Raw genomic sequence first — 26,510 nt, 5'->3', positions numbered from 1 at the left:
TATTTTATTCAATCATTTTTTATCATTATATTTAATCAATCATGTTTAATACACAGGAGGAATTTTTTTCTACCAAACCCAAGTTTATAAAGACCCCATCAATTTTCTTTTTCTTTTTTTTTGGACCAATTTTCTCTTTTTTTAATTTGCATTTATTAACCCCCCCCCCCTCATCCTCTTTCTTTAACTTTTATTCCTAACCCCCCTTGTATTAACCATGCGAAAGTAATATCATTTAGTATTTCTTTTTAAAAAAATTTTTGATGATTAAAATAAATATTATTTCAGAATATGCTTCACTATAAATGTGATGTTGCAGATATAACTGAAGTTAAAAGAATTTCTTCAAAATTAGATTTTATTTTATTACATATCTTTATTGTTCTAAATTTTTTACTGATTTTTTTTTTTTTTTCAAATCTATTTTATTATTTTTTTTATAGATTATTAAATTCAGGCCATAATTAATAAGAATAACATTGAAAACAACTACACAAATCATCATTCTGAAGATATTCAGAAACCTTCACAGGTATGGATTCGCGCCTTATGGTACAGTATGAACACAAAAAGACCTCCAACTTTTGTCCAAGACTGGTATCCCAAAAGAAGTTCCACTCTGGGTCTACACAAGGGTATCTTTTTAAGGTATCCCATTATGTTATCCTAAAAGGACAATTCTAAGAGTATCCAATCAGAACGATTGCCACAGAATTCTGAATTGACAGAGACACTTTTTCTAATAAGAGCTGCAGAAACTGAACATTGACTATCCAGTTTCTGCAACTCTTATTAGAAAAAGCATTACTACCACTTTTTATTCTTCTGTATGTATGTATGTATGTATATATATATATATATATATATATATATATATATATATATATACATACGTGAAAATTTTTAGAAAAAAGACAGATTATAATAGTAAATATAAATTTTTCTTGATTTTACATATTAAAGTTGTTTGAAATAAAGAGAATTTGCAAATAAAGAGAGGCCGATCGCACCTGATTTCTCTCCTCCCTCCTCCTCATATATATTTCAAATTTCATATAAAATTTATTGGTGACATTCGGAAAAAAGCATTTAATTCAGAAGTTTATTATAACAAAAAAAATTACATAGTAATAATATAATCTGTGTAAATATTGTCTCTAATTATTGTCTTTGGTAAACGAAATATCATCGTTGCAAATATCATTAAAGGTGTTATTGTCAGAATTATTATTGCCCATAGATTCAGATGCAATATTAGCCTTCTTTGGTGAGCGACTAGGTATGCCTCTTAGTCTGGCTTCTGCCTTGATCGCTGCGCGTTTTGCATGCATTGGCATTCGTTTTAATTGATCCCCGAGCGCCTCTGCCACCTTATGGGCGTTAATGCGTTTTTGCGATCTTAGCTGCAGAGAATCTTTAAAATATAAAATAAAATCTACATCTTTAAAAGAATAGAATCGATAAAGAAAAAAAAAAATTTATCCAATTATATAATTATTGAAATCACATTAGCACAGCAGTAAAACTTTTTTTGACAAAATAAATAAATTTAGAGGCAAAACACATCAAAAAATGCCCCAAATTGTCTCCAAATTGTTTGGATTTGAGCGCAAGTTAAATCTCAATATTTTGTAAAAAAAAATTTTTAATGTGATTATAATGGTCCAATTTTTTTTTAGATTGTTGTGTAGTCTGGTTTTTTAGTAATTGTTATTTAAAATAAAATAAAATTTCGCAAAATTTATTCAAAAAAACAAAACTTTATTGCATGTTTGCCCATAGTTATTTTTTCCTAAATCTTTTTTTTAAATTTAAACAACATTTATGAAAAAACCGGAATACATAACAATCTAAAAAAAATTTGGGTCATTATCACATAAGAAAATTTTTTTTTCAGAAAATATTGAGATTTACCTTGCGCTTAAAGCCAAATAATTCGGAAACAATTCAGCGCATTTTCTGGGGTTTTTTGCTGCTTGAGCACAAGGTAAATTTCAATTTTTTTAGAGTTTTTTTTGTAATGGTATTTTTTTCATATTTGCTCCATATTTGGTTTCTTATGTATTTTTGTTTTATAATAAAAAAATTTTTAAACACCCCTAATGTCTAGTTTAAAAGCCGAAAAATTAAAGCATAATTTTAATTATCATTGCTAATTGTATATATATAAATGTATTTCTAATTAGGAGTCTTTCATTAAGAACGTACGCTTTTATTTCAACCCTTCTTCCCCCTCCCCCGCATTTTGATATACGCTTTTTTTTAGTACCCTCCACCTCAAGAAAAGAACCTACGCTTTTAACGTACCTACCTAACATTTTATAATTTTTTTTTTAGTTTAGTGTCTTCTTTCTTTTATAATGAACCTGCTCCACCCCCCTCCACCAGGCGCAATGGAGTGTTTATACATCAACTGTGTATTGTTTCATGTACCTCCAAATTTTCTACCGCATTGAAAACTAATTTATAATCAAAAAAGTTGTAATGAAAACTTTAGTATTAAAAATATTTTTATATGCCGTCTTCGGATATATTAACGATTTATGTCGTTTATGAGATTTAAAAGAAGTTTTTTTTAAATCAAACCCACTATCAATCTAATTTAGTTATAATATAAGATATAGGAATTATTTCCGATCTTTTCATCCACATTAAATAAATTAACAAGATATAATATAATTAGGTTGGATAGCTCGTGGGTTTCATTTAAAAAAGATTATTTTTTAAACTTATAAATTTAACAGCTTTTGACCAAATAAAACGCAATGTAACTTTATATAATCTAAATATGAGACGCAATTAAAATCCGTATTGATTTTTTTGACGTTATGTTGCGTCTTAGATTACACTTATTAAAAATGCACTGTTATGATTATAATTGTTATGGTATTTTTTTTAACTTATAATTATAAGTTAAAAAAAACCATACTGGTATTTTTTTAAACTTTTAACAATGTACAAAAAATTAGTTGTAATTTTTTTTCATAACAAATTTGTCACGAAAAAAATGTTTCGATTCGCAAAGTTGCAATTAACTAATTGCAACTTTACAATTTGAATTTTTTAACAAAAAAATATTTTTCTAAAACTTTTTTTAGTTACTAACGTCTCGACAAATGCATCATTAAATACCATAACTCATAAATGAGTTACAGTATTTAACAAATTTGTTTAACTAACAATATTGTAAATACATTGAATACATTTGTCCAGAACATTGTTATAAAAAAAAGTATTTTTTATAAAAACTAACCCACAAGCAATCTAATTCCTTGTGTAGTGGTTACAGTGAAAATATATTATTTTCACTGTAACCACTCCGCACGTGATGTTACGTATTAATTAAAAACTAATTCTCAAATTTAATGCGTCACAAATTTAGTTTATTTTACGTTACTTTACATCTATCTTGTTACTTGTTAGAGTGTAACTGATTAAGACGTAACATTACGTTAAAAAAATCCATTTATGTCACGTAGTTTAGTTACGTCTCGAATCTTTATTTGGCAACGCTACGTTACGTCTTATTCGGTTATACTTTACAAAGTTAAAAAAAAAAGCAATTGAGACATACTGTTGCGAATTGAGAATTTTTTTTTTTTTTTTCGTAAAAAATAACCAATTGTGACAAAGCTATTTTACAATAAAAATAAAATAAAAGATGATTTTTAGCAATACGGCAATATAAAACAAACATTTACTGCATTATCAAGTTTATTTATTTAATTAAAAGTTAGAGAATGTAACCTTGTTACCAATTGTAACCGATTAAGACGTAACGTAATATTAAAATGTTATAGAGGAGAGCTGCTACAAAATAGTAGCAAATCTAAAAATTTTCAAAATGATAATGAGAGCTTAAACATATTTAACAAAGATGAATCACAAAAATAATTTCAAAACTTTGTTAAATCTTCAATCTTTTCTATAAAAAAATTTAACTGGAACATAGCTACATAACATTCAGAAAAACAAATAAAATGTGAATTATAGCCAGTTTTAAAAAAAAACTTTTTTTTAAACCAAAGTTTTATAAAATACGCAAAATCTATGACTACTTAATATTAACAGTGTGATTGATTCTGGATACTTTTTTTTTTCTTTATTTCTCAAAATTTAGGATATTTAGATAAAAGAATATGAATGATATGCAAATGTAAACAATTGAAGGATACCGATATGAATTACTTCCCTTCACTGTAATTTGCTGCAATTTGATAACTTTTTATCGCCCAATTAAAAATGTTACATAAAAATAAAATGCAGAAATATTGTTTTATAAATTAAATTTAACGCTTAAATCATAGCTGAGACAAAATTTGACACAATAATAAGTACTTACTTAAATTATTTTTCCACAAAAATGTCTAAATTTCATCAACCGATAAAGTATCTAGCAAATCTATTGTGTAATGGCGATAATGGCGATAATGATGACGATGATAATGATGATGATGATAATGATGATGATGATGATGATGATGATGATGATGATGATGATGATGATGATGATGATGATGATGATGATGATGATGATGATGATGATGATGATGATGATCATGATGATGATCATGATAATGATGATCATGATCATGATGGTAATGATGATTATGATGATCATGTTGATCATAGTAATGTTTATATATGCATACATATACCAAATATAACATGAATTTTGAATAAAAAAATACAGTTTAGGAAGTGTAACTGTTTACACAGCCCTGGTCACAAACCCAGCCCTGGCTATATTTTATCAAACCCGAACCCGGCCCCAGTCAAATATCAACCCCGGTCACTTACTTGAAGTATACAAGTTTATGTTCATATACTTAAAGTATACAATTATGTTTATATACCAGAAGTATACAAATAGTATACTATATGTATATCAAGAAATAAAAGTTTAATACTTAAAAAATAAATACAACTCATAAATTTGTGATTAGTAAAATCTTTCCTTAAGTTGCACAAAATTTCCTTTTCTCATTTTCATTCACTGTGAATACTCCCTTTGTCGATTTCAATCATTTAAAGGCATTGTAATGCAAAAATATTTCTACGCAGTTCTGCTTCTCAGCCTTGAATGCAAACATTGTTTTACATTGGAAAACTGTGAGGTATAAAGTTTTTTATTTGTTTTATATTAGTGTATTCAATACCAGCAGTATCTCTTTTACTAGAAGTAGCTCTTATAGCCTGACCTTTTCTGGTATAAAATGAATAGTATTGGAAAGGGTCAATTCCAAAATTTAAGTATTCTGCCTTCTCTATTCGAATGTTTGCAATGCTGAAGGACCTCAAACAAATTTTACAAAATGCATTTGCTTTATCCTTCTCCTTTTTTTGTAATCAACTATTTTTTTTGTAACAAAAATGAACCACTATAAATTTACTTATCGACTGTATAGAGCACAAACGTAGTATGTCCACATTTTTATGAAATCAATGTTTTACTATATTCTTATTGGCAGTAACATAAGCTTGTAGAGGACATTTGTAATATGTCCACAAGTGATATCCATCATTAGATATAACACAAAACACAAGTGTAATATCTTGATTTTAGCATATATTTTGAAAATTGAAATCCGTTTTTCTCCGTATTTTGGTTTTTGGACATACTACGTTTGTGCTCTATACAGTCGTTATATACTTTAACATTAATTTTACTTTTTAAAAGAAAGAAATTACTTTTTGCAGATATATCAAAAATATAATAAAATTTTAAAATAACACTAAAAATTTGCTCAAATTATCCAGCAATATCATTATAAAGAAAAAGAAAAATACAACTAGTGTAATTAATATAAAAATATGCTCATCAAAATAATTACAATATCACATTACACTTTTAATGCTTTTTACTATAATCTTTTACTTTATATTCAATTTAATTATATAAGTAAAAAAGGTAGTGTGAAGCTGAATAAAAAGCAAGCATAAACCTGAATAAACAAGGCAAATGTAAACCTAAAAAAATAAACCTGAACAAAACCTGAACAAAAAAAAAAATGAACCTGAAAAAACAAAGCAACTGTGAACCTGATAAAAAAGGAGGAGTTAAAGAATTGGTTCACATTTACAACTTTTTAGAGGATAATAGAGAATCATAGTGGCAATTTTTAAATTAAGAACAAAAAATAAAAATAAAAGATTGGTAGTAAGAATTAATTGTTAATTACAGCATTTCTAAACTTTTTGAACTTTTTCTGTTGATTAATAACTAAAAAATCCAAATGTTACAATAAATTGTTACCTGGACTCAATCAAACTTTTTACAAACAAAATGTTTTACCATAAAACATAGAAACAAGGTTAGCGATTTTTAAAAACCACCAACCTCAAACACTTCTAGGTTGGCAGTTAGGTCGGCATTGCTGAATAATGGACCCTAATTTCCAGGGCTGATATATATATATATATATATATATATATATATATATATATATATATATATATATATATATATATATATATTTTTATATATATACAACCCTCGGAATTAGGGTCGGCAATGCCGACCTGAAAGTATTTGAGATCGGCAAAAAATTGCCGACCTCGTTTCTATGTTCTATGGTTAGACCTTTGTATCAAATAATTATTGCCGACCTCATTTTTCCTAATTCCAAGAGTTATATATATATGTATATATATAGAACCCTTAGATGTTGTCCGAAAGTTTTTTCCATATTTTGTTGACAAAAAGTAAAAATTAAAATGCAAGACCGGAATTTTTTTTTTTTAATAATGATAGACTGCCTGCCCCAACCAAACCCTCAGTCGATGTAGCAGCACTCCCTTGCGGGTCAGGCTATTTGTCAGTCGATGTAGCAGCACTCCCTTGCGAGTCAGGCTATAAGATAGTCGATGTAGCAACACTCCGCGCATGATTTACAGTAAAAAATATATAAATAAAAACATTTTATTAAAAAAAATAAAAATAAAAACATTTTATTAAAAAAAATTAAAATAAAAACATTGTTTATATTGTTAAAAACATTCAAAATGTTTTAAAAACATTCAGAATGTTTTTAAAACATTCTGGTCAATTAAATTTGCATTTTTGTGGTTTTTTTAAAAAACGATTAATTTGTAATTAAATTAATGGTTTTTACTTTCGTCCAACACGCAAATGTTGGACAAAAGTTAAAAGTAATTAAAAGTGACGTATATGTTGGCGTAAGAATCACTTTTTTCCTTCCGCTCTTCCCAAAGCCAACAAACTATAGATCTATATATATATATATATATATATATATATATATATATATATATATATATATATATATATATATATATATATATTTATATATATGTACATATAAAATGTATTTTATTAATAGTTTGCCTTTTTTAAAGTTACAAAACAGGTTATTAAGAAAAATACTTTGAAACATGATATAATTGGTAATAACCAATATTTGATGGAGTATATAAATATATTAGTGGATTATAAATATATAAGTATATAAATATATTAGTGAAACTAAAGCTTTAATTTACAATTTAATTTGGATAACTACGATTACATCTTAATTATTACATTAATAAGTATTCATTGTTTTATGTATAATGAAAGTCGTCTAATAAAAAAAAGTTTAAAAGAACGATCTTATGTACTTTTAAAAAATTTATTTTTGAAAATGATGGTTATAAAAAAGCCAAAAAAGACGAGTATAAAAAAGTTTTATTTGCTTGTTATCAACTTAATATGCTTAAAACCTTTGACCATAAATACTCTAATGTAATGTGTGGTGCTGCTATAAATTGATGAGATAGCTCAAAATATTTTTTTCATCATTAAAATAAAAATAAGAAAAAGATAAGATAATGTATGAAAGATAAAGAAATAAGAAAAAGATAAGATATGAAAGATAAAGAAATAAGTAAATAAATGCATGATGATATTTTGTATGAAAAATCGATATTAAAATTTGGTGTAAAAATTTTTACACAAAATTTTAATAAAATTTGATTTTAAATAAAATTTTACATATTTTTTTAAATACAATCAAATTGTTTAGTAAATCTTTACGAAAGAAACCTCACCTGACAACATCATCAAAATTGTTTCTGTATACACCCTCGAGATTTTCTGAAGGAAAGCCCATTGCAATTAAGTTTGGCTTGATATCTAAAAAACTTATTTAAGGATTTAACTATAAACACTTAGTTTAAAAATTCAAAATTATTAAAGGACTAACATAATAATACATTATTGTGTTAGTAACATAACTAGATGACCATTAATTGGATTAGCAATATACCAATTATTTTAAATAACCAAATTTATGCAGCTTTAAAATTATGATCAAAATCATTTTATAACACTTAAAATCTTACCAAATTTAAAATTGAACCTGATCAAAATTAAAATTAAACCTGATCAAAATTTAAAATTTGGAAATAATTAAATAAAATATAGTTAAAATAACAAAAAAGTTTAGTTTTTATTTTATATTTTTTATAAAATACGGTCTTCTGAAAAAGATACATGCGAGGTCCAAATCAAACTCATTGTCGATGTACCTTCTTTTTTTTTTACTAACCACATGCTTGATATAAGTCATCTCCTTTCTATTCTAGTCGATAATCTTTAGTTAACCAAATAAAACCATTCATGATTTCATGCCAAAAAATTGATGTCCTAAATAATAATTTAAAACTTATCAAATAATCAAAATAACCAAATAAATTTTACATCTATATACATACATATGAGCACACAAAATAAACAAAGTGAGCAGTCAAGTTGCTTATCTAATGCCAATATTTACAGTCTGCAGAATCCTAGCAACTTTCATATGAAAATCAATAATCTAACCTATAAACACATCTATCACACATACATATATTGATTAGGTATGCTAAACATGCTAATTTCTTTCTTTTTTAAATTTTATAAAACTTTTTGTTTAAAACATCTTTATGATTTAAAAACAACATGTTTGTTAATCAATGCAAAATACACTTATCTAAAAAGTGTATTTTACACTTATCAAATAAGAAGCTATTAGTTTATATATTATATATAAACTTATTTGATAAGTATTAGAAGCTATTAGTTTATATTATATATATATATATTTTTTTAAACATCTTCGCTTCCAACAAGGCTGCAAGCAACCACTAATTAAAGTTGGAAGTTACTGGAAGAGAAAAGATGAAGATTGTAGAGCAAGATAATGATTGACAGACGACTTAAAGAATTGCAAATTATATGAATCAAGAAAGCAAGATGAAGGAAGCGAATTCCAAAGAACTGATGTTAGAGGAAAAAAAACTACTATATATATATATATATATATATATATATATATATATATATATATATATATATATATATATATATATATATATATATATATATATATATATATATATATATATATATATATATATATATATATATATGTACGAAAGCATACCAGTGCGTACAAGGGAAAAGGCGGACGATTTTTTATTTGAATTTTTTTCATGTGAAGTTAATGCATTAGTCTTTCTATCAGGAGAAATATGTTTCTGCGGCTTTGGTATTGGATAAAAACAATTAAACATTGTGTATTTATTATAAAGCCATTCTAAAAATTTTTAGTTTATTTTAAATCAAGTTTTAACAGTTGAATTAACATTTTTTTAAAGTATTCATCTTATATATTAAATTAAAAAAAATTTATTTATATATTTATATTTAACTTATTACTAAAGTAAGTTAAAAATGTCATTTAACACATGATTTTTTAAACTAAGTTTTCATGTCTAAATTTGCAGTTCAAAACTTTATATTTTTCAAAATTCTATTAAGTTTCAATTTTATAATTTTATAATATTAAAATATTAATTTTCTATTCTCATTTGGATGAACACATTTTAAAAATAATAAACATTCTAATCTATCCATTAGCAGTAATGACTTCATAACTTTCCATTCATTGTTTGTACAAAACAGAAAACTGCTTTCTAATTTAAATTGAATGGGCAATTAATCTTGGAGAAAAATTTCCAAAAAGATATTGTTAGGGGTCATTGAATTGCCAGATGATATTGGACAGATGTTATTAGAGTAAAAAAAAATACATATGATCTTGGACTACTCTACAGATGTTGTTGGACAGATGTCGTCTTTTACCCCGAAACTACAAATTTGGGCACACCTATTGACCAGGACCATGCCATATATACAAAAAAAAATTCTTTAACAGAAGCTTATAATTGAATCAGAATCTTTAAATTGAATTATATATGACATGTGTAGACCAGATTTAAATTTTCAAGGTATATAATTTTTATGAATATCATTTTAGAAGGGTTCGATAAATTCAAGAAAATTGATTTTTTAACAGCAAAAATCAGTCTACAAACTTTTTAAAATGCTGAAAACAAATGTTGCATATATACCAATTTTTTTAAATATTCTCAAGAAATATAGAAGATTAACATGAAATAACTTCAAAAGTAAAAAAACTTACAAAAACACACTTACTGTTTAATCTTTTTTTATTTTTAATGAATTGTAAAAAAAATTTTGATCAAAAAAGAAAACTTGTTTGCACGCCATTAATTTTTTGCCTATGAAAAATTGATCTATATACAAAAGTTCCTAAAACAATTTGGCTGCTTTTATTTGAAAGTCTGTCTCAGACACTTATTATAGTCTAAGTAAAAAAGGATGATAAAAACTTAAAAACATTCAATGGAAAGTAAAATTGATGGATCCTGTAATATATCATGCTCTAAAATATACTCAGCAGAAGAAGCTTTAGCTCTAATCTAAAACTGTAGAATGAGTAGAGCTGACTATCAAACTATTCGTTAAGGACCCTTAGATAAAAGTTGCGTATTAAACCTGGCCTACAATTATATTGTTAAAGCTAAAAATGATTACACCCCACATTCTGGAATTGTTACCTCGAAATACAGTGCATCTGTAAAGGAATAATGGATCAATAAGGCAAAATAGTTTTATTCCAAATCTGGCTCTTATAAGAGGAAGATATTGTTTGAAGAGAAGTCTACCTTTCCATAGTAACAATGACTAGCCGACTGCAATACATTGATTTGGAGTATAAACACTTTGAAATTTTTCAAAAAGTTTCTCTATAACTGATCGTAACTTGTATAATCTCGATTTGGATCATTAGGGTTTGGTAAATTTTGGTTATCATTTATATGAAAAAACTTTAATAGTAAATTAAAGCAATTACAAGGTATAACTGTATTAAACACAGGTGTTTAAAATATTTTATCAGTTGACCAATAAAAATGTGTAGCAGGTTTATGAACTAAACCCATAATCAAAATTAAACCTAGAAACTTTTTCATTTCAGAAAGAGTTGTTGGGTTCCAAAAACGAACATATGAATGTTTTGGTGTATTTCTGCACGTTTCAATAAATTGTTGAGCAAAAAGATTAGTTTGAACAACCAAATGATGTAATAAATCATCAGTAATAAATAATTGGTAATATGTTATTGGTCTAGAGTCACAAATCTCAACATTAAACCCAAGTTGACCTAGGAACTGATGTAGTGTAGGTAATTCACCATTTGCAGGCTTCCATGTACTGTTTAAAAAGTTGGGGAAGTCCATAGGTTGCTGACTTGATTTTTATTTAATATATGATAATCTAAAGGAGTTTTAACTTCCATTTCTTTGATATTCTCGTTGTCTACATCTACAATAGCACGATCTTCATCAAAATTGTTTATATTTATTTCAATGTCTTCAACATTAGTACAATCTTCATTAAATTGCTAATATTTAATTCAATCTCATCGTGAGAACCATCACTAATATCTTCTCCACTGCCCTCATCATCATCGTCACAATCCAAACTACTAAAGCAATTTATTACCTCTTGCAAAGAGTAAACTTTTTTATTGAACGCCATTTTTGTAAACGTAATAAAATATAGCCGCAATATAAATCTGTATTATTCCGGCTAAGTGGTATAAAAATAATTTCGGTAGCCGGAAATATCCGGCAGACTTTTCTTTAAAAAATATCCGTGAATATTGTAATAGAAATACCAATGAGGGAACAGGCAATAACAAATAATAAAACCAACATTATAAGAAAGTCTATGTAACGCTGCCGGAATATTCCGGCATGGTATTATTTTTATTTTCAAGCGCCGGAAATAGTCGGCACAATTTATTAGGCGGTAGTTAAAGGGTTAAAGACACTATTGAAAGCAAAAGACTACATGAAAATACCAATATTGCCCAAAACCATTCAAAAAATAAATAAATGGATTATGCCAACAAAACAAGGCAAGTAGTTGTAAATGAAATTTTACAAAATAAACTAAAAAAAAAAGCGTTTAGCCTTACCACAGATAAATGGAAAAATCACCAATATATAAATACTATTGTTCATGGAAATGACAGTATTTTTTGGAATCTTGGATTGAATTGGATTCATGAACCTGCACCTACTAAGGTATGCACATAACTAATTGAAAAGAAGCTAAAAGAGTTTAATATATCTTTGTCAAATATTGTCTGCATAACATCAGATGGAGCTCCCATTAATAAGAGAACGGTAAAATTACTTAATAAAAGCTATGTATCATAAATGGCCGACAATTGACAATAATAAAAGTATTTTATAATATTAGTACAACAGATGTACAAGATGTTATCAAATATGATGCTGATGCAATACTTAATGTTGATACTGATTATTCGGAAATTGAGCTTGAAAACCTTGAAGTAGATCATAAAGCAACTGAGATTACCCATCTTATTCTACAAAACGCAGAAGTAAATTCTTTAATTATAAAATTTTGAAATTTTATAAGAATTTTCAGAAAATAACTATCCAAGAATGACAAACTACTGCTAAAATACTTTCAAGAAACTTTCGGAAAAGAACTTACTCTAATTTTAGATCATAAAACTAGATAGAGTAGTTTATTAAGCATGCTGCAAAGATTTTTAAAACTTAAAGATGCTGTTCTTTAAGTTTAAAAAAACTTAAAAAGTCTGATAGATTTAAAATGGGCATAAATTTTAATTAAAGCAAAGTAAAATCACGTTCAAATATAATATCAAGTTTGTAACCTATTAAGTTGGCTGTTGAAACACTCTGCACTGAAAAAGTTAATTTATACATAGCCGATCTAACATTAAAATTTATGCTTGATGAATTAAGTAATCAAAACACTTTTTTAAGCATTGCATTAAAAAAAATTTATAAGCTGTATTAAAGAGAGAAGAACGATGTTTTCAGATATTTTAAACTATGTAACAGACCCTAATGTGGTTCTTAAAGACATCACGGTACTTTTATTTTCAGCAGTATGGTTCCAATTGTTAAAAGTATTGTTGACATTGTATAAAGCATCTTGTACATTCACGCAGAATCTGGTAATACAGTCTGATAAAGCATAGAAACAAGGTTTACAGACGTCAAACACTTTAAGATTGACAGTTAAGTCGGCACTGCCCAATGCCAACCCTAATTCCAAGAGCTGATATATATATAACTAAACATTTATGCTGTCAGGGATAATATTAAGGACTTCTGCTCAACCCAACCAAAGTAGAATCTTATTTATATCTAGGAAGCAAACTGGAAAGTTTAAAAATAATAAAACTGGAACAACACTAACTACAGTAAATTTGGCAAAGAATCCTAGGCGTCACCCTAGATTTAATACTCTCCTTAGACTAACATATAAACAACACTGTTAAATCCTGCAACTACCATATTTGTATATTTTAAGATATCAGTTATTACATGTAAAACTTTATGAACCAAATCTCCTGCATTTCTATTCAAACTTCTAAAATACTGAATTTCAAAACAAATCACAAGATCATCAGACAGTTGCTAACTTACTTGTTGCCTATCAAAAACTTTCCTAGGATCCAGGGATGCAGAGTCCCAAAAGGACTCCGGCTTTATATCTCTAATTTTTCCAAGTCTGTAGTGTTCAGAGGCTCTAAATATTATACCTAAGGATTTCGTGTTCAAAAAATGATTGTTCCTCTAACCTAAAAGTCCTAATTTTTTTCCTTTTAGTAGTCCATAAACTTATTTATATTTTTAGAGCTTGTGGATACCAAAAACTACGATGAAGTAATCTTTATGTGGCTTTCAAATCCCGAGTCCTTTTGGGACTCTGCATCCCTACTAGGATCAAAACCTTTTTGCATGACTGCACCTCAAATATGGAATGGCTTGTTTATAAACATGTGAAACTCAGCCACTTTAGAAACATTCAAAAAAAGATTAAAATACAAACTTTTTGTTGACACTTTTTTGAACTGATAGTAAACTTCCGAGTTCGATCCCCACTACATCCCTAGTATTACCGCGCTCAACTTGTTTCTCCGCACAGCAGCCTTGTTCGTCGAGGTTCGTGTTTCGGAGTTATAGAGTTGAGAGAGGGTTATAACTACAAAAAGTAGCCTTCCCGACTGTAGTGGTCATTTCGGCCTTGAGGAGGTGAACAAAAAAAAAAAAAAAAAAAAAAAACTTTCTCAGTGCTTCTGAATTACTTCATCATTATTGTGATTGTTGTAAATGGTAGCACTTTATTCTCTAATTACTAATTTAATTATTACCATTATATAGTAATAATCACAATAGTATTAATATTATTAATATTATAGTAATAATTATAATAGTAATAATAGTAATAATAATAATACTATTATTATTATTATTTTTATTATTATCATTATTATTATATATTATGTGTAAATAACTACTATATACTTAAGTATATTATAGCATATTTTTTTCTTTAGAAAAAACGTATAATACAAAAAGAAAAAGAAAAATGTAGAAAACTATAAAAAATTTTATAAAGCAATCTTTCCACGTTTTTTTAATATTATAAAATTTATAATTTTTCTTATTATTATCAAATTCATCCAACTCAAGACTACAAGAAGGCCACTCATTTTAATTTTATTTGCGAGCCTTTTTTGATCCTAAACTTTAAAATACAAACTTTGTTTAAGACTGTAAGTAAAACTTTATTAAATTAGAGTCTTAAAGTAATGTTCAAAACAATTGCTTTAAAATATAAACTAAATAAAAAAATTCTATCAAATATAAAATAATTTGTAAGCTTTTATATTTTGTAATAAAATATAAAATATTAAAACATATTAAAGCAACTCTAATAAATATATTAACTAAATAAATATATTTTGTTTCATTTTGTGAACAATATTTTTATATTATATTATGTATTTCTTAATTTTTTCACCATTAAAATACTGAATTAGAGCTCTTTTAATGATCTATAACAATCTATAAATTAATCAATTTAAAAATTTCATGTAACATACCTAACAAAAAGTTTACGTTACCAGCAATAAGAAAGTTGACTATTAAAAGCGATATTTAACAAATAAATAACTTAATGAATAAGTTTGGAGAAAATAAAAAATTCTATTATTTGAAAATTGAAAATCTTCTTTTATATGTGAGCATATGCATACAATTTTTCCAATTCCTTTTGCAGTGTACTCAATAAACAGTCGACATAACAGAAAGTCTCTTAACAAAAACAAACGGCAATCATACCATGTTGTCCTTCGTCACGGAGACTAAAATCCTCAGCCGAAAAAAAATAGTCGAAAACAATTTAATTTTCTTATTCAGCGCTAAGGCCAGAACTTATTCCAAATTCACCCCGTTGGAATTCAAAAAGTGTAAAATAGTCAAACGTGCTTATTTGTTTCTATGAAGTATATATTATATTATTACTTAAGAAAGGGATTAACAATTGTCTTCTTCCGGAGCCTAAATAAGACTAGAACCATGACTTAAAAAGGTTCATAGATAAAAGTACACTTATGTAAATATGCCTCATTCTTATAATGCCTTAGAAAAACAATTTTGTTTACAAATAATTACTAACCCAATTTGATTTAATAAAGAAGTGTATTCAAGAGTTCTGCCTAAATTAAGTTAGCTACGTAAAAGATCTGGAATAAGAGATTCTTTAATGCATGGTTATTTGTGTTAATCATATGTTCAACACAATAAATCAGCGAGTTTACTAGTGTTCATAACTAATAATCATTTATATAAGTGATTCTGGTTTTCAATTTATTTTCTAATTTATAATATAAATTGAAAACTAAAACCATTTATATAAAAGTCATCAATGAAACTACAATGCATGAGAGCGATATTTTAAATTAAATATTTTTATTCTTGACCAACTGTTTGGACTAATATTTAAAATTTGGAAAGTGTTGATATTTTTTTCTTCGATTTTAATATTAAAATTGAATAGTCAACAAAATTCTCACGCTAAACACTGACACTGCTAAGTGACTTTATAAGACTTTACTTGGTGATAAACTACTGCTTAGTGGTAGGACTTTATTTGGTGGGATACCACTGACAGAATCTATTTTTTAAGCAATAGTTGTTTGCACTTGTCAAATTTTTTTTTACATAACCATCGTGGCTTCTCTTATTAAAATGTTTCATTATAAAAGGTTACTTTTTGGCCCTCCCAAATAAAATCTAGCACCACGACCTTGATTTTGAAGCTCTGTACAAAATTTTGTGTTAAGCTTAAAGATCAGGGATCGCGGTACTAGATTTTTTTTGGGAGGGTCAGAGTTTTACTTTCCCAGTAGGCATGCGTTGTCTAGGAAACGTCCGCTGTACGTCTAGACGTTGGTGAGACGTCCGACGTACGTCCCCAACGATTAGAATTGCAAAATTGTAAAAGTTAGAAAAGATGTATATACTTACTTTTTTTTTTTTATTTAAAGCAAATTTCTCTAAATTCAAAATATTGCGAACTTTTTCACTTGATTTACCTGCAGAGTTGAATAAGCTTCGCTGCAACAATTCGTCAATTTTACCAAACAGTCTGCAGTCTCTAGATCAATACTTCGTAACACTTTAAGCGAGCAATCCACCGTGTGGCACCGTGGTCAGAATAAAAACGGCAAAAAGCTTGAGTTTAATTATTATAATATTTAGACTAGTAAATATTTTGTAGGGGAGAACGGGGCTAGTTGGCCGCAGGGGTAAGTTGACGAACTGCGTTTATCTTCAGAGCCCTTCATCAGAAAGTGACAAAGATTACACAGAAACTTTCTTATTAGCCATTATTTATCTTTCACTGTAGTATTGTCTGGATTTGCGCATGCGCATAGGAGATATTGAGACATGCGTTTTTTGGACAAAAACGTAACTTTTAGAACTTCGCTTCCTTTTAACTTTACAAAGAAAATAGTGAGTCGTATGAAAAAAAAATTGTTGCAAAAGTTCCAGTCACAATTGGTTTACTATATCCAGTCAGACTTTTTTTTCTAAGTTGCCGATTTTCAGGATCTATAGACAAAAAAAGCTTTCGGGGTAAGTTGGCAAAACTTTCACAGGGTAAGTTGGCTCATGGCATTTACTATGGAAAAATATATATATTTTTTTATAAATTATTATTTTTTTTTAATATTTAACAATATTGAAAAAATTTATTCTTACAAAAAAATTTTAAAAGTTTTTTTTTTCACAGATAAAAAGTGGGCTACTGTTTTGGCTTTTATACGGACTGATACTTGGTACCAGCTAAAAGTAATATTAAATTTTGGGATAAAATTGTTGCGAAAATTAATAGTAAAAACATTTCTATTAATTTTGCACTTAATAGTGCATTAATAATCATTTTTATAGTTTGCGCCAACTTACCCCGTGGTGGGGTAAGTTGACGCAAATTTTTTTTTTTTTTTTTGAGGGCCCGGAAAGGCCCCAAAAATTTTTTTATGTAAATGAAAGCAAATTTTATAAGTTATCCTAATTCATAATCCTTAAGGTGGTACACCAGGAAGAAAAATGACAAAAAAAAATTTTTTTGAATTTTATGAAAGTTGACCCTTTAAGTTGATTTTTAAAAAAAACTTTCGACATACTTGTTTAAATATATAGCTTAACTTTAACCTACTTGAGCCCCACTATCATATAAAACTCCCTAGCAACCTCATAGCAACAAGTTTTTAACTTGTTTTGAAAGTGGTTTTGGACTTGTTCTTTCAATAGCAATTTTGAGATGAAAGCATAAAGTCATCAAGAAAGAATTACTCTTGTTTTTCCGGTCTAAACTGCATTGATAGAAGTCACAAACCTTATTAAACAGAGCACAAACATTCTTGTTGCTTATTTGATTTTTTTTTGTTAAGATGTCAAGTAAAAAAAATTTATCTAGAAAAGTTAAAAGAAAATGGAATGGATGTCAAAATTTTTATGGTATGGCTATTAGAGCCAATAAAGGAGATACCAAATGAAAAAAGCAGTTTATGCTATATTCTTTCATTTTACTAGCTTTCCTAATAATGATTATTGACACTAATTTTGCCCTAGAACAACAACTAAAACATGGTGTAAGTACTGGAATAGTAGCAAGAAAAATATAACTTCATCTATGTCAATTCCACCATGGATAAAGACTTTAATTCTTCCTATTATCCAAGACCTACAAGCTGATGAGTTACTCAAAAAATGCCTGCATGGTGAAACTCAGAATGATAATGAAGCATTAAACTCTTTGATATGGTCTCGTGTACCCAAAAACAACTTTGTAGGGAAAAATGTTCTTGAAATGGGTGTTCATTCAGCAGTGATCCATTACAATGATGGTGCAAATGGTGTCTTAAATGTACAAAAGTATTATGGTTTAACTGGTTCAGTAACTTGTAAAAAATCAATTTTAGCAAATATTGCTCGTGTTAAACGAATGAATTTAAAATCGAATAATGAAGGAAAAAGTAGGAGAAATTCTTTAAGATCAAATAAAATGGTTTCCCGTGATGCTGAACAGGATAAGAAAAACGAATTTTATGTAGCTGGTGGTTTTTAGTAGTTTTAACACTTCAAAATGATCTATTCTTTTTTATTTCTTGTTTTTTTTGCATAAATGTTTTTTTAGGTTTTTTAAAATTCAAAACATGATAACTTAAGTACAGTTTATGTTTATGAGCTGAAATTTTCAGGAAATGTTTATTTAATATTGATGCTCCGGTTGACTCATGGGTTTTTCTTGGATTTGGTTAGATAAAAAGTTATTGCTATAAATCTATAGAGGAAGTCAAAAATTTTCAATTTTTTTAGTAAATTCGTGATAAAAAGAGTAATTTTCAAAAAATTTAAAAATGCATGGGTTAAACGGTATATAATAAATTGTTTTATAACTGTATCGATTTTTAATCCATAATCTTTTCACTAGATAAAGATATTATGTTTTGAAATAAAGCCTTTGTTGTTCTTTTTTCCGCCATTATGCATTTTTAATAAGTTTTAAAATTTATCTTTTTAAATAAAAATAATTATAACACTTTATTAAAACAAGTTTTCATCAAAAAGATACATTTTATATAGTATTTCCCAGTTTCATTTTTTCCCTGGTGTACCACCTTAAGACTACACTTTAATATTTTCAAAAAAATGTACTGTTTGGGCTACAGAGCTCATAGAGTAAAAAACTAATATTTAGATTTGGAATCAATTTTCAATTCTCTAATAATGGTAATGCTGAATTGCTCTTCTTTAATAAAAATTTATTTTCTTCTTTTTTGTTTTAAAAGTTATTGCTTTTTTATGATTTATCATTTAAAAATGCAATTTTAAATCTACATATGTATTAGCCGTTATTATTCGGCTAATATATATGTACATAATTAAATTAGCATTTAATTATGAACATATGTATTAGCCGATTAAAAGTCTTAGGTTGTTCCAAGTTTAATTTTGGTTTAATATTAATCTATATTAAAAAAAAAAAAAACTAAACATTTGTTACAACTTTATCTCCTTAATGATTTTAAACTTTAACTCTTTTGAATTTAGTGTTAGAAATAAAGCGCAATTTTTTTTTTGAAATTTTTTTTCGAAATTTTTTTTTAAATTTTTTTTTTGAAATTTCTTTTTTGAAATTTTTTTTTTTGAAACTTTTTTTTTTTTTAATTTTTTTTTTTTTTGAAAAATTGCAGGAAAACGCAAGTAATTCCAAGAGTTAAATTCCTAATGGGCCTGAATCCACAAGTTCACGAAAACCCTCGGTTTAATCAAAAATCACGTTTTTATAAATACATACATACAAACACATGAAGAGTACACGAGAAAAAACGGTCACATTTAAAAAGTTTTGAGAAAGTATATATTAATCATTTATAAATTTCTTTGTATAATGTTAGGAAAAAAATTTTTAATAAAAGTTACAAATATTTTATTAAAAATGTAAACTTCAGATAAATTAATCAGGAAATAATTTTTTCTATGCTTTATATGAAATATAAAGCATATTAATCAGGAAATATTTTACTTCTTTGCTTTATATGAAAACTTTTTTCCCCGTGTACTCTTCACATGCATGCATACATACATACATACATACATACATACATACATACATACATACATACATACATACATACATACATACATACATACATACATACATACATACATACATACATACATACAAAAAATATAACAAAAATAAAATATACACACACACATGCGTATACATATGCATACAGATAGGACCTACTAAGGACGGGGCCAGCTGGGCCGCGGCCCTAGGCACCAAACTTAGGAGGGCGCAAAATTTTCCCAAAAATAGATGAAAAAAAAATATCACGTGAAAATAAATTTTTATGGCGTCTCTTTGTATTGATAAAAAAGTAAATTAAAATTGCGTCTCCTTACATAAACTCTAACTTGTAAAAATTCATTTACTGGACAGACGAGCGCCCTTTAGCAATAACTTAGTTGATATATTTTCATAAAATTATCTTCTTTTAATAGAGAACATTCATTATTAATTTTATTTATACTTTTTATACTTCGAGACTATATAGACAGTCCCATCATTAGACAATAACGTTAAAATATTTTTACAAAATCGTTAAAAAAAAAACACACTGCATAAGCATCATTTTTTAGATTTCAAAAAACGAATCATTAGTTTCCATAACTTATATATATGCCAAAATAAAAAACGAATCATTAGTTTCCATAACTTATATATATGCCAAAATAAAAAACGAATCATTAGTTTCCATAACTTATATATATGCCAAAATAAAAAACGAATCATTAGTTTCCATAACAAAAACATAGTGAACATTCAATAATGAATTGCGACAAAAAAAATTATCTGGCGCTGATTTTAAAAAAGAAAAGAAAACAGCCCATGGATAGTGATCAGAAGCTGCAAAATTGTTTCAAGAAGTTGTTAGTAATAAATTTCGCAGTGGAAAAACAAATTATTTAAGATGATATTTGCGTTGAAATTAGTGAGAATTCAACAGATAAAGTTTTTTAAACAGATCAAATTAATGGCTTAAATTCAGATCATCATTTGGAATTATCATGAATATTGCACATACTTGAACTGAAGTTTGTGTAATATATATGACGAATTGCACTTTACACTTGATGTGATAATATTTGTGATCAATAAATCATTTTTAATTTTTTTTTGATTTTTTTTTTTCTGACGGGGAAAAGAGTAGGTAAGGCGCATTTTTCTTGCTTGCCCAAAGCGCAAAGTTGGGTTGGTACAGATCTGCATACAGAAAAACACATACGCGCCTTAAGACCTTCACATACAACTGTATACATTCGTATATAGATATACAGTTTAAAAATATATACAACTTGTCTGATCAACATTAAAAATGTCCGATCAACATTAAACAAACTAAAAAAAAAAGGCGAGTACATGAAAATATAAACAATGAACAAAAATACACGACAATTTGCAATGCATGATGCACAAAAATTAATGAAAATTAAAACTTTTTCTTCAAAAACGGAGCGATTTTTATATTCTATTTCAGTTCTTTTAACTATTTTCCATTTTAGATTTTTTTTTTTTTTTTTTTTATACTTTGGCTTTTATTCTTTTTTCTATTTTTTTTTTTTTTTTTTTCTCTTTGTTTTCGTTTTGATTTGGTTTTCAATTTTTTGTTTATATTTTTTGCTTTTTTTGCTTTTTCTTTTCTTGACTCTCCTCAACTTTATTTTTTTTATTTTTCTTAAAAACTTTTTAAAATTTCAATGGTTATTTTCTTTTGTTATGGTGTTTATGGCTTGCATCAATGAAAATCAATCAAACAGCTGACTCATTCGAACAATAATGTCCATAATTTTCTAGATAAATCTCTTGCGCACACTGATCTAATTTGTTGAAAATAATCACTGAAACTTATTAATAGCTATATATTATTCACTATAACCAATATACTCTCATTTCCAGACTGAATATAATACATTCCAGAGAGTTCAAAAGGTTGTGCAAAAGGACCTAGATAGCCATACGATGGTTATCGCTGTGTGTTAAGCCAAATTACCTATTTACGCTTCTGACAACAAAAAACACCAATCCACTGCCAAATATATAAATAAAAGTTTACGCTTCTTAAGACAAAAACGCCTAGCCAGTACCAAAGGATGGCTTACCTCCAAACATAGCCTACATTAGGGTTGTTCGCCGTAAACAAAAACTTACGAAAATTTCGCATTTTTATCTTCCGTATTTCAAGTTGTTATTGCGGAAGTTATTCTTTCGCAAATTCACCTTCCGTAATGCGTTATATGAAAAAAATAAATAATAATTATTCCGTAATAGCTCTTTACGAAAAGAAACTTGCGAAACAAATCATTTCGAAAGAATATTTGCGAAACAGTTCCTTACGGAAGAAGCGTTTCGGAATGTGCGCTTACGGAATAAACTCGAAAGTATTCATTAAACTGTTATACAAAAAAATATTATTATTTATTATTTAAATAAAATAATGTTGTTAAATGATTCTTCAATAGTTTTTAGATATATATCTATATATCTATATATATATCTATATATATATATATATATATATATATATCTATATATATATATATATATATATATATATATATATATATATATATATATATATATATATATATATATATATATATATATATATATATATATACACACACACACACTAAAAAAAAAAGTAGAAATTTCTACCTTAGGGTAGGATATGTGATATACCTTTAGTAAGGTATAATTTTCTAACTTTTAGGGTAGAAAATTATATTAAAAACAATTATTTGTCATACAATTTTCTAACTTAAAGGTATAATTTTTTACCTTATAAGGTAAAAAATTATACCTTACTAAGGGTATATCTCATATCCTACCTTAACTAAAAATTTCTACCTTTATTTTTTAGTGTATATATATATATATATATATATATACAGTGACCTAGAAAGGTTAAGAAAGTTACGCAGCTAAAATTTAAATAGAAAAAACTGAAACTTTAAGTTAGTTTTGAGGGAAAGGACAACGCTTCCTCCGCAACATGTCCCTATACCAGTGTTTACATGCATTAATATTTATCAAGTACCGACTTTGGTTCACTTCCGACATTCGGTTGTTTATTGTCTTTGGCTTTTCAGAAATGGAGGTTTACTATTTATATTCTTATACATAAAAACTTTGTAAAATATTTGGTTCCATTACATTTTATGTCAATTTATCACTAATTTTTAGACTATCTACAGCTCTAAAACTTTTTGCGCTTGTATAATCCTGGTGAGCTTCTATGTTTAAATTTTTTCCCGGGGCAAAAACTCGGGAAAGGGTTGTATTTTACGTACCCGCTTTTTTGCTGCAAAATCTTGCAACTAAATTTTTACTGCTCTCCAAAATAGCCAGAGCTTTAAAACTTTCAGCGGTTGTATAGTTCCAATAACGTTGGGATGTTGAAAATTGCGGGGGAGGGGAGGATCAAATTTAAAGCGTAAGTACTTTATGGAGTAGTTATTTTTTAGGATTGACTACATGACCTATATCTTTTTTTGATTTCAACGACAGCATTGTTTCCCAATCACGCAATTTTATTCGTATAAAACCGTTTCTTTTTTTCCATTAACTTACTGACTCAGGGGCTAATTAACTGCTCTCTCACAACTTCGGGTAAGTAATGAATATAAAGAAAGGAACAGGAGAAAAACTGCCTTTGAGTTAAGCTAACGACAAGTTTACATTAAAAATTAGTTCGATAACGACCCTTTTTTTTTAACCGATTTACTATTTGAGGCAAATCTACATGATCCCAAACAAATGACTTACATGCTCTAAATTTTTCTTTTTTCCCTCAAAATGGGAAAGTTTATGTTGTTCAAGTTATGTTCACTATTTAACTCTTGTTCATTGAAAGATAATTTTAGTATATCTTATGAAAGTCTAGGTTTATTTATAAAAGTTTACTAACTGAAACATATCAATAATTATTATAATAATTAGTATTTTAGTTACCTAGCTAATCATACGTATTTGATTCATAAAACGTATTTAAATATTTTTAATATGCCGCGTTTCGTAAGTGTTTTTCCGTAATGAAGTTGTTTCGCAAGTTTCAGTGCGAAAGAGTTTCGTTTCGAAAGAAATTTAGTTTTTTATCATTATTTCAAAAAATAAAACCTTAAAATGTTCATATGTTGCAATACTAAAAAATAAAATTTTATTATAAACATTTTGGTATATAAAAAATTTAATTTTTACAATTATATCAGTTTGGCCAACAAAATTTTGTTATAGACTCCGAAACGTCGTTTAGCGAAATAGCTCATTTCGCAAGTGCGACTTCCGTAAGCCCTATTTTCGTATGTTGCAAAATAGTTTTGTTTCGTAATTCAACTTGCGGAAGACAACATTTCGTAAGAAGCATTTGCGAAATGAACATCGGCGGTTTTTTTTGTTTCGTAAAATTCGATACGAAAAAAGAAAATTCCTTTTTCTCAATATCCTTCCGAAAGAATTTTATTTTTCTGGAATTGTACGAAACATTCCGGTTAACAACTCTAGCCTACATACATATATTGGCAGACATCCGTTTTTTTTATTTTCTTTTTCTAATAAATAATATTTTTTCTTTATTATTATTTTTTTTTCAATGTTTTTATTCTTGTTTTTATTTATTTTAGTTCAATTTCTTTTTAGTACAAAATTAAATTTAATAATAAAAGTATAAAAGTTCGTAGAATAATATTATAAATTAAAATAAAAATAAACATACAATAAAACAAAGAAGAGTTTTAAAACTTAAAAACTTAAACATGTTAAATAATTTGTTAAAATTAAACATGTTAAATTATTGCTTGTTGATAAAAAAAAACAAAAAATAAATAAAAAAGAATATACATTAAATATATACATATACTAATATAGATAAGGGATTTTCAAAAACGTTAAAGTAGATTAGTATATCTTCAGTTGTAAAAATGAGTTATATATATACAGTACTGTGAATAAGTTTTAGAGCACTTACATTTTTTCAAAAAATCCCTGAGAATTTTTCTCTAATATTTAAGTTTGTAGTTCTAAATTATAAACTTATTAAAACACATGTATTTCACACAAAATATGAAACAATTACAAACTTTTTAATGTCAAACTTCATAAAAAACTCTTAATATTTACTATGTCCTCATTTTGCCTCAATCTCAGCCGATATTCGCCGGGGAATAGATTCATACAAATTAGTTATAAAATCCTGGGGTATGTTGTGCCATTCTCTTTGAAGTACTTTATAACATTCTTCAGCATTTCGGGGAGCATGTTCGACCTTCTTTCTGTTCAGGTAATCCCAAATATGTTCAATTATATTCAAAACTGGACTCTGGGAGGCCAGGTCATCAATTCCAATACTCCTTCCTCTGCCATTTCATTTAAATAATTTTTTGCCACTCGGGAACAATGTTTTGGGCCATTGTCCTGCTGCAGAATAAAATTAGAACTTATTAGTCTCATTCCGAATGATACAGCATGGTGCTTTAGGATATCCACAGCTCGGTCTTTTGCCAGCTCGGTTGATGCTTTTTTTGTATTTCTTAAAGATAGAGTTTTTAAATATTTATTGTAATCTTTTGTTAACTTAGGAGATCTACCACGTTTCTTTCTATCTTCAAGGGAGCCAGTTTATCGAAACTTTTTAATGATTTCTGTAACAGCATTCTTTGAGTATCCTATTTTGGATGTAGTTGTTATGACACATCGTTTTAATAAATAAACAAGCAAATCCCTCATGTTTCCTCATCAATTTTGTTTATTTATTCAAAATAATATATTCTTTCAACTTTTCTAATATATTATTAAGCTTAAGTACGCTTTTTTTAAAATTACATAGGAAAAAAATTGTAAATACGTCTAATTATATAAGTGGTCTGAAACTTATACACAGTCCTATATAAATATATATATAAATATATATACATATATATATATATAAATATATATATATATATACATATATATATATATATATATATATATATATATATATATATATATATATATATATATATATATATATATATATATATATAAATAGGGTAGATTAGGGTAACATGAGCACCTTAAGCAAAAATTGGAATATTTTCAAAAAATAAATATGCTGAATCCAAAATTTTTGCAAAAAAACAATTTTTAGGGATCCCTACTCAAGATCCACTTAGATATTTGGGCACCC

General features: G+C 26.9%; 1 protein-coding gene across 2 annotated transcripts in view; it reads right to left on the bottom strand.

Annotated features, from left to right (window-relative positions):
- LOC136080760 (phosphatidylinositol 3,4,5-trisphosphate 3-phosphatase and dual-specificity protein phosphatase PTEN-like) overlaps window positions 1–15,580 on the bottom strand; it is a 66,857-nt gene extending 51,277 nt beyond the window's left edge. Inside the window, exons 1-3 of one of the 2 annotated variants that reach the window (XM_065797838.1) lie at window positions 15,309–15,580; window positions 8,495–8,647; window positions 8,050–8,134 (exon numbers count right to left, since the gene is read on the bottom strand). In XM_065797838.1, coding sequence (XP_065653910.1) covers window positions 8,050–8,134; window positions 8,495–8,570 — 161 coding nt within the window. In that variant the 5' untranslated portion in view covers window positions 8,571–8,647; window positions 15,309–15,580. The remainder of the gene's footprint in view (window positions 1–8,049; window positions 8,135–8,494; window positions 8,648–15,308) is intronic. The other variant, XM_065797837.1, reaches the window with a different exon arrangement.
- Between the last annotated feature and the right edge of the window lie 10,930 nt (window positions 15,581–26,510).

The sequence above is a fragment of the Hydra vulgaris genome, chromosome 05 (assembly GCF_038396675.1).
Source record: "Hydra vulgaris chromosome 05, alternate assembly HydraT2T_AEP".
Lineage (NCBI taxonomy): Eukaryota > Metazoa > Cnidaria > Hydrozoa > Anthoathecata > Hydridae > Hydra > Hydra vulgaris.
Note: the sequence above shows the minus strand (reverse complement) of the source record. Positions and strands in the feature narration are given on the sequence as shown.